The 10,331-nt window shown below is 39.1% G+C and overlaps 1 protein-coding gene across 1 annotated transcript; it reads right to left on the reverse strand.

Annotated features, from left to right (window-relative positions):
- Positions 1 to 7,722: 7,722 nt before the first annotated feature.
- Positions 7,723 to 9,894, reverse strand: LOC132236101 (disintegrin and metalloproteinase domain-containing protein 25-like). Its single transcript, XM_059699506.1, has one exon. The coding sequence runs from the start codon at positions 9,865 to 9,867 to the stop codon at positions 7,723 to 7,725; it is 2,145 nt and encodes a 714-aa protein (XP_059555489.1). The 5' UTR covers positions 9,868 to 9,894.
- Between the last annotated feature and the right edge of the window lie 437 nt (positions 9,895 to 10,331).

Consider the following 10,331-nt stretch of genomic DNA (forward strand, 5'->3'; position numbering starts at 1 on the left):
AAAATATCTTATTTATTAACTGTGATTTGAGTTTATCTTCTCTCTTAAAGAGCATCTTTCTAAGGGCATCTTTGTCTCTTAATTTTGTTTCACAAAATAAAAAATCATAACTTTGGCATTTCACAAGCCAGAACCACTGAAAAGTCCTTAGATAGAAGCAGTGGGAATTTCCAGACCTGGTCCTGGTGGTTTTGTTGACAGACTGGGCAAGCTTCATCATAAAACATGGAAGACAGTCAAGTACTTTGACATTCTTGGGTGGAAGAGGGCAATGTTCTGCACCTCCTCTCCTCCCCATCCCCACTTTTCATATTGTACATTGTTAAGATACAACTTCTGGTTCTTTTTATTATCTGTTTATTTGGGTTCTGGATTAACCATAGCTTTAAAAATACTAACATTCTGCATTTTTATTTGTGAATTCATTCAGTATCTATTTACTGTCCTATTTCCAAATTATAGCACTTTACAACTCTTGGGAACAAGTTATCTCTTTTAGGTTATTCTCCTGACTTTAGGGTACATTTCAGATAAGCAGGTACACAAGAAATGCTGTCCTGGGTAGATCACCAACTCAGATAGTTCTCTTAAAAGCTTTCAGTAAGTGTAGTTTTCAATTTTTTTCTTTGGAGTAATATGGCATTAAATATTAATAAAGATGAGAATTCACTAAAACTATACCCAAATCAGCATTCATGAGACAAAAATGAAATTAAGACAAAAGAAGGAGTTATGATAAAAGTGGGTGCTCTAACTTTTGATGTTTTTAGCAAAAAAAAATGTTGGGCATATAGTGCCTGGTCACCCAACAAGCCCCCCCCCCCCCCCAAAACCCTTTCATTTTCATTATCAAGTATTTGATAGCATCAATTTAAAGTATACTTGCCTTAGATCTCACTTAACCGTTCTCACTGATCAATGTAAACTCACTAAACAGATGGCTTGTGAGTTTGACTTGATCCTGTAAACTGCACGAGTACTAGGTCCATAATGGTCTTATTTACCTCTGTCTCTCTGACATTAGCCCAGGTCATGAGGATTCTTAAATATCTCATTTAATATGTTTAAAAATATACCAAGTGCTAAAAGAGATAAAATATTCCTCTAGTCTAATTCAGCATCTATTTTGGCATGAACCATATGTTTGAGTAGAAGACAGACTGTATTTACTTCTTTCTTAACTAAAATAAGATGAAGGGTTAGTGCAGTCATGCTTGGTCTGGCAGCACACAGGAAATGCTTTCAGAAGGTCTTATTTTCAAAACTTATATTTTTACACTGTCTGAACCTTCCCTTACTTTATATCATTTATTTTAAAATTTTGTGTTTAACTATAATATGCATATTTTGTGTGCCCTCCAAGAAAAAGCCCTACCTTGAGTTTTAATAGCATGGGTTAGTTTCACCTGTTTGGTGCTTCATGTCAAAGGAATTATCCCATATGTACTCTAATGTAGCTCATATATTTCACTCAGTATTTTGTAAATTCATTCATGTTCTCACATTATTTGTAGAGCATTTCTACTCATTCCTGTGTGGTACTCCAGTATGTCAATTTACCTCAAGTTTTTATCCAGGCTATGATTGATGGACACTTGTTGGTCTTTAGTTTGGGGGCATAATGATTAGTATTTTTATGAAGATTTTAGCATGTATCATTCTGTACAAATATGGATATATTTCCTTCTGGCCTATAATTCAGATTGTAATTGTTCAGCATATATGATATGCGCAGGAATAGGAAGTAATTCAAAGCTGCTTTTCAATGTTTCTACATATTTTTTCACCCAACCCCAGTATATTATTAAGTATCCATAACCTGGCTTACATTTGATATGTGCAATAAAAACATTTTTTTAAGCAATTCTGGTATATATAAAATGTTAACAATGGCAATTTTAATTTTCGCTGCCCCTTTGACTAAAAAATGGCAATTATTTCATATTAGAGGCCTGGTGCACAAAATTTGTGCATGGGGGGGGCGTTTGTCCCCTTAGCCCAGCCTGCACCCTCTCCAATCCAAGACCCCTCAGGGGACGTCCTGGGAATTGGGCCTAAACTGGCAGTCGGACATCCCTCCCACAATCCTTGACTGCTGGCTCCTAATCACTCACCTGCCTGCCTGCCTAGTCACCCCTAACTGCCCCCCCCTGCCAGCCTGATCACCCCTCATTACCTCTGCGTGCCAGCCTGATCATCCCTAGCTGCCCCTGCTGCCGGCCAGGTCACCCCCAACTGCCCCCTCCCTGCTCCTAACTGCCCCTCCACCTTCCTGGTCACCCCTTACTGTCTCCCTGCCAGCCTAATTGCTCCCAACTGCCCCCCAACCCCTCGCTGGTTTGGTTGCCCCCAACTGCCCCCCTCTGCTGGCCTGGTCACCCCCAACTACCCTCCCTGCTGGTCTGGTAGCCCCCAACTTCCCCCCCTGTAGGCCTGGTTGCCCCTCACTAACCCCCTCTGCTGGCCTGGTTGTAGGCAGCCATCTTGTGAGGGTGTGAGGGTTAATTTGCATATTACCTCTTTATTATATAAGACATCTACAGACTATTGGATATTTTCCTTTGCGAGTGACTATGTGCCTTTGACAATTTTCTATTTGTCTGCCTTTCTCTGAAATCATAGTATTAAAAAAAAACTTATTCTGTATGTGAATTCTTTTTCATATAAGCATTTTGCAAGTATATACTTTAAATATCCAAGTGGCTTGCATTTTTATTCTTTAATGGTGCTTTTTGAACAATAGGTGCTCTTATTTTTGAAGTCCTATTTGTCAAGTAATGTTTTCAATTACAGATTTTTTTCTCAAGTAAATTTGGCCTACTCTATTGTCACAAAGTCATATTTCTATTGATAGCTTTATTGACTTACATTTGATAGTAAATCCTAAATCTATCTGAATTTGTCTTAGTGTGGTATGAGGTAGAGATAAAGAGACATTGTTTCTATGTGGATAACAATTGATCAACACAAGCTATTAAAATGCCCATTTTGCCTCTCTGTTCTATTTCACTGGTCAGTACTGATGGTAATATCTATCAGACAGAAAGGTGTTATCAGATAGCCACCTGAGTTGAAGGGAAAGGACTGTTCCCTCCTTGGTTCTCGTGATGTTTGTGAGAAAAAATTCAAATGAATGACTGTGGATGGTTGCATTGTAGTAAAGCAAATTTATTAAAGAAATAAAGGCCTGGCCGGTGTGGCTCAGAGGTCAGGGCACATGCCTGGGTTGCAGGCTCAATCCCCAATAGGGAGTGTGCAGGAGTCAGCTGATCAGTGATGTTTCTCCCTCATCGATGTTTTTTTTTTTTCTCTCCTGTCCTCTCTCTTTAAAAATCAATAAAAACCATTAAAATCACAAGAAATAAAGGAAGTAAATTCATTAAAGAAATAAAGCAAGCAAATTTATCAAAGTAGATCTGGCTTATGAAGTACAGATGAATTTCCCAGCCAATCCAAGAAGCCCTGCCTGGTAGAGGTTTGCTGTTTATACTTTTCTGTCTACAGGTTTTAAAATTCCTTTGCCAGATATTCTGGTACAGGATATCTCTCAAGGTTTTCTTTTATTTCTTCATTTTTAAATTAAATCTTTATTGTTGAAAGTATTACATATGTCCCCCATTGAAATGTTCTAAATCTTGCTAAAAGCTAAAAGAAATTGTGGCATTTGACTTATAACATATCCCTTCTTCCAGGTAGTCTGTGTGACTTTTGTATTCTGGACAGCTATGGCCAATACGCGTGGGTTCATTCAACTCTAAGATCCCAGTGTAGTGCTGTGGTTTCACTCAAGTAAGGATAGACCTCATACTTACCTACTTACCTACTTCTCATATGACTTCTGCTATGGAAATTATAGATTATGTAGGCAGGGACAAATTTATTCATCTCACTGTTACTCAAAGGGTGAAAGTTATGCCTTGGGCACAGTAGGCCTAGAATACTGAGTCTCCAATTTTGGTTGACCCAATTTAATGTTGAGCCACTGTTTTCTGCCAGGAGGGGCAGGTTAAGACAACCATGGTCTACTATCTTCTTCTTATGTCAGCTGGTGGAGTGGTGATGTCACTCTGACAGATACGTGTTCTGTACCTACAGCTTCTATGTGGTGGCACAGATGTTCTGCCAGGAAACAGGTCGTGGGAAGAGCTTTTCCTGAGGAGACTGACTTTCTTTGGTACACAGAATAGAAAAGTTCATGAATAAGGGTATTGTTGAAAACAGAGATTTTGGTGCTAAGCATTTAGGAGAAGGCTGTCAACTCCATGAACCTAACAGCGACAAGCAAAATGGAAGACCACCAGAAGTTAAACAAAGAGACCAGATGAAGAGACAGCCAACAAAATCCCCCCTGGATCCCTCTCATCACTGTGTATCCAAAAGGCTGTGCACGGGTGCTAAGGTGCCTGTACTCAGTAGCAACCAGACTATCACATTTAGCAGACTTAAAACTTCCCCAGGCCCCAATAAAAATTCACTCACAAAGGTTAGAAACCTCACTGGCTCAAGGGGCATAAACATATTTTCTGACCAATACTAGGTGTACAGAAAGCCACTTTGAATTTCAAAAAGACATAACATTTAAAATAAACAAATAAATAAATACACAAATAAGGAGGAGATGGAAAATTTTGAGCTGAAAAGTAAAATAAAATATTTAATAGAAGAGATTAGCAAAGGATTTCAGCAGGTAGAAGGAAGAATTAGCATTTTGAAGATTGATTATTAAGGTTCTCAAAATCTGAAGAAAAGAAACAACAAAATAAAATTGTCCATGCTGATGCGAATTAAGTGATGCATTTTGAAGTAATGGGTTGATATCTTTCCTACATTGAAAAGTTTTTTAAATAAACAGCTTTTGCAGTCACTTCTCACTTTTCATTTTCTCTAGTCTCCAATATTAGAGATATTAGAACTTTTAATATTTTCCGTATATTTCTTAAGTATTTTTTTAATCCTTCTAAATTTATGTGTATATCACTGTGTAGGATTTTACATTGACCGGTCTTCCAGATGAGTAACCAAACCATCCACTGGATTGTTATTACATATTATAATTTTTAGTTCTAAAATATCCACTAGGTACCTTTTAAATAGATTTAAATTTACTAATAATATTCTACATTTTTCTTATATTTTGTATATATATTATATTAATCATAATTATTTTTTTGTGCAATATTGCTCCATATGCTGGATAATCTTGACACCAATTATAGTTGCTCTTTTTCTTTCCTTCTTTTTTTCTTCTCAGTAATAAGTTTTAAATTTTGTCTCTTAACATGTATAGTAATTTTATTGTATGCAAGTAATTGTGTATAAACAACCAAAAATGCTCCAGATGGCTTTTTTTTTTTTTTAAGAGAGTCTTGTCTCTTACTTCTGTTAGAAAGATTGGCTGAGAAGTTGATTACCTAAATCTGCTCATGGCTAGTGCTAGGTCTGAGGTGAATGATTTTTAGAAATTTTGGATGAACGCTTCATTTTTTTTTGTGTTGTTCAAGCATGAGCCTGCTAGACTTTCAATTAATTATGAGTTTATGTGACTCTATTCTCTCACCTCTGAAAGATTATGGGGGATTCATCTCTCTCACCTAGCGGTCCACAATTCAGCTGTCTAGCCACTTGCCACATGCAACATAAAAATCAGATAAGTGTGTTATGGGGAACAGTACAGATGCTTGAGATAAGCCTCCTTTTACTATGTCTGTGTCCAAAATATATCATGATTTTAGGAAACTATGCTTTGATAAATTTTAGACTAGCTCACCAGCATCCCACAAAGCCCTGAAATTAAGCAAATGGGACTTGGAGAAAAATTATTATAAATTAGAAACCCCTCAATGTCTAATTTGTGAATCTATCTAAACGCGTGTAGAAACTAAGAGCATTGGGGATTTCTCTTTCTTTCAGCAGAAGTCTTCTAGCTGAGTCAAGGCTAAGGCTCAGTTCATGACAAGGTCCAGCCCCAGCGGTCCAGGGGTTCCCAAAGGTGTGGATGGAGTTGGCGAAGAATGTTTTACACGGAGACAGAGTTCAGAACTCTCTAGATCTCTTTAGTCTCCGTGGATCTTCCTGTGCCTGGCTGAGACCACAGAGAAAGACCCTGAGGCAAGCTGAGCCTTTATTTTTATAGTCAGAGGTAAACAAGGTAGTGGTTACCAAAGTTATACTGTTCTTGTGAGTTTCTCCTGTTTTTGTTCTTGTTGTATTTCCCTCAGCCCGTTAGCTTCCCAGGTAAGATCTAGGGAGCTTTATAAGGTCAAGCCTAATTATGCTAAGAGGACTGTGCCCTCTAAGCTGGGACTTGTTTGTGACTTTGCCAACAGGTCAGTCCAAGGCTTAACCTTATATCGGCTCCCCACAAGTTCACATCTAACAATACCAAGAGCTCAGAGAAAAAAATGGCTGGCTAGATTCAACTCTTTTCAGAATGATTTCCCAGCCTGGAATTTGTGGTACTCTAGTCCACATTGCTTCTTCGCATTTTGATGTCCTTAAATATGGTTCTTAAAATTGGGATTTTCTTGTTCTTTTTTTCCCAGAGGAGAAAATACTTACATATATATTAATACTCAATACTTCTATGTCTTACATTGAATTGCAAGAACCTTCTTCACCCTATTTAATAGTAAAGTCCCTGTCTTTTCAGATTTTAAAGTAATTCTAAGAGTAAATCATACCTACAAGATGGGTTGTATAAGAAATTCAAAACCTTCTGATATCAGACTCTTTTCTGTGTTCTCAATTATCCTAAGATAATATTATATCCATTGAGTTCTATATTGAAAAGAAACAACACCACTTTGCTGATCTTAACTTATTAACAAGTAGATATGGATATTGCTCCCAAGACAGGAAATCAAAGGGAGGGGGTGGTGGGTCCCATACCTTTGGAATGAGTACCATGAATATAGAATTCTGACCTCTGAGGACCAACCTGGTGCTGGCACCTCAGGGATTTGATGGAGGATTCAAAGGCTGCCACTCTAAAACTGGACATTAAGATACTTGGTAGCTGTGCCAACATGCTTGAGGCTGACAGTATGTTGGTTGGCTCTGGGAGTTAGAAACAAACAACTGAACAAATATAATATATATAAATGTTATCTACATATAAGATGTGCATACACAAAGTCACTTTTGATGCCATGGTGTAAGCTCTTAGTGAAGAAATAGTGATGTGAACCAATAAAAAATTCCCCAAGATTCCCTTCTCCCTCTCATTTGTACTATTGGCAGGAAGTGATAGGAGAGGATTGCCAAAGAAGAAATGTGATATGTAGGTTCTCATGTCCTGTGTGAATGCAGAGTACAAAGGGGAAGGATGTCTGGAATTAAGATATTGATATGCCAAAGCTGGGACCACTCAGAAACCAATTAAAAACAAGTACAAATAATCCATGAGCTGTGCCTTTGCTCAAGAGACAAAAAGAGACCAGTTCCATGAAAAACTAACTACTAAAATTGTTTAAAATAATGGAAAGTTGAAATATGTACAGAATTAGTAAATTTGGCTTATTTTTAATGGCTAATGTTTATGATCCTGAACGAGAAAATATCTTGGAGATTTTTTGTCAATGGTCTGTGCCACCTACAGTCATAGTTTTGCTGCAAGGAGACAAAGTTAATACATAGGAAAGTTAATACATTGGGATTTTTTTTTTAATCGTAACTTTTTGCTTTTCCTTCTCAAGTAATGTTAGAACATTCTCCTTTTTCCCCCTAGCTGTTGCTTAAGATGCTAGTAAAGAGGCAAAATAGCCAACATATTAATAATATCAAAAGGGGAACAACCCCAAATAGTAGCAGGTAAGTCTTCCTTCGGGGTTTTTCATTCTCTTTCCTTCCAGGGGGTGGGCCACTATCTATACTACCTCCACTGCCTTTTTTCAGACAGAAGGGAGGGTCCCACTTATAGTTGCAATGGCAGTGCAGCCTGTTGTTGCAGACTCCTTTCAGATTGCAGGTCTTAGGTGAACAACCAGTTACCAGATGTGACCTATGGACACACTTCCTTTGGATGCAGACATGTTCTGCCCCACACTCTGTCCCATCTTTCACATCACCAATGTCAGGTAGGGTCATCCCGAAGTGGTAGTCGGTACCCCAGCAGGTGGCGCCATTCAACTGAGTCCAATGCACAGTAGAATGATCTCTCAGAAGTGGAAGTTCTGTCACATTTTCACACTGAATCCTCCCGCACAAGGTATCTGAGATGTCACATTTTATATATGTAGCGTTCATTAGACCACAGTTCCCAAAACGGTCACCTTGAGTGTTCATTGCGGTGTAGCAACACTGATTTGCACTCTTGGCCTCTTTGCCAAAAATGTTCCTACACTGCTCTTCACGGTTATTGCATCTCTTTTCATAGCAGGAGCCACCGCCCTTGCATGGCATCCCATTCTGCAAGTACACATCCTCTGGACAATGGTAGGATGTCCCATTGCACCACTCTGGGAGATCACAGTCATTTTCGTCTTGTCTGCAAACTTCTCCTGTGGGCAGGATCTGGCAGTTTTTGCAACAAAGACCAGAAGCACAAGCAGCCCCAGCGCTGAGAGTGCAGTTGGACTCACAGCACAGATCTTTCATACACAAATGTAAAGCGCCACAGTCACACTCTTCTCCTTCTTCAACCACATTGTTCCCACACCGTGGAAGTGTGAAGATGTTCCTTGTATTTGATGACACATACATACAATTTCGCCTTGCAATAGTGTCCATGAAGCTAGCATAGCTGCAGTTGCTGAATCTAGTTGCACTTTCTTTATCTGGAAACATTATGCAGGCTTTATGTCCACATGAACAAGTTGGTCCATCATGATCCATACCCAAATTATGCCCAATCTCATGTGACACTGTATATGCAATATCATACAAGCTATCACTCATAAAACTATCAACTGCACAATTAAAACGAAAGTCACATACTCTTCCAATATAGGAAAAGCTAACAGTAAAACCAAAGTAATGCTTTACAAAAAGATGTGCAACATCATGGGGAATGCGGTTATTCAAGCTAGTTATCTTCCATGTGGAAAATTCGTCCAGGAGACCACGTAAGGTATTTATTGTAATGAGATTTTTTTCAGTCCAGACCTCAATTCCCATTAAAACCACATCAATATCCAGTGAATGCAAAAAGTTATCTACTCCATTGACAACAAGGAATACTTCATTCTGCACAGCTGTGGTGTTACTTCGGTGATGAAGATAGCGATTGTGGTCCACCACCACTGCCAGTTCAAGAAGCCGCCTGTGTGTCCACCAGCCTTCATACCCACTCTGCATCAAAGTGAAATTAGCACTCTCCTGAAACTTCAGTTGTTGTGCTATTTCTTCATCTGTTACTCCACATCTCATGGGTAGGAATTGTGTCTCCTCACTGTCCACTTTATATATGAAGTGTTCTGAGGTGGTAGAAAGTCTCTTGGGCTCTATTTCATAAACAATGTCATTTGTTTGTAATATTCCTTGCAACCCCCCCAAACAGGTACTGAGGGCAACCAGGGATTCTGGGTCCCCCTCCACATAACCCTGGTAGTAGCAGTCATTCTTTACAAAAGGCAGGTCCTCAAGGAGAGCGCCCTGGTCTGTGTAGGTAAACACTCGGAAGTGTCTGGATAGAAAATTCTTGTTGACCTTCATGTGCAAAATGTGTCTCTGCCCCTCAAAATGCAGGCTGTACGTGAGCCAGCCCGGAGGCATCATGCTGCTGGCATGCCTCATGGGAATCACCACTTCTGGGGGACCATTACGTTGAGAGTTCCCAGTCTGGGACCATCCAGAAAGAAACAGAAACACCCCCTGCCAGAGCAGAAGAAGAATTACCTTCACATGCACCAAGGCTTCACCCACAGCCATTATGGAGCCACTTTTTGCAGCCACTGGTGAGAGGAAGGAAGGGCAGGGCATGAAGCATCACTGCTGTGTCTCCTCCATCTGCACTGGCTCTATGCAGTGCTGACCTTTATTTTGACTTCTGGGAGAGGCACTTCATCAGAGAAGCAACACTAAAAATAAGTAAAAATGAAGAGCAGAGACAGAGATGGGGGTCATAAGTTTCAGGTGGAAGCAAAGGGTTAAAAATGAGCTAGTGTTTGGCTCCAGACAAGACTCAGTGCACTGCATGCATTTTCCTGTTTACTCATAAATAATAGAAGGCAGAGTGACAGTGTGGATGTACAAATGGATTGTGATTGACCATCAATATTTACTGAACCTAAAAAAAGAACACATGTAAATTTATGATACTGTTCTTTCAATATATGGATATGTATGAAACTACCCAATAAAAATATAAAACAAAAGTGCACATATATCCTATG

Source organism: Myotis daubentonii, chromosome 5 (genome assembly GCF_963259705.1).
Source record: "Myotis daubentonii chromosome 5, mMyoDau2.1, whole genome shotgun sequence".
Taxonomy (NCBI): Eukaryota; Metazoa; Chordata; class Mammalia; order Chiroptera; family Vespertilionidae; genus Myotis; species Myotis daubentonii.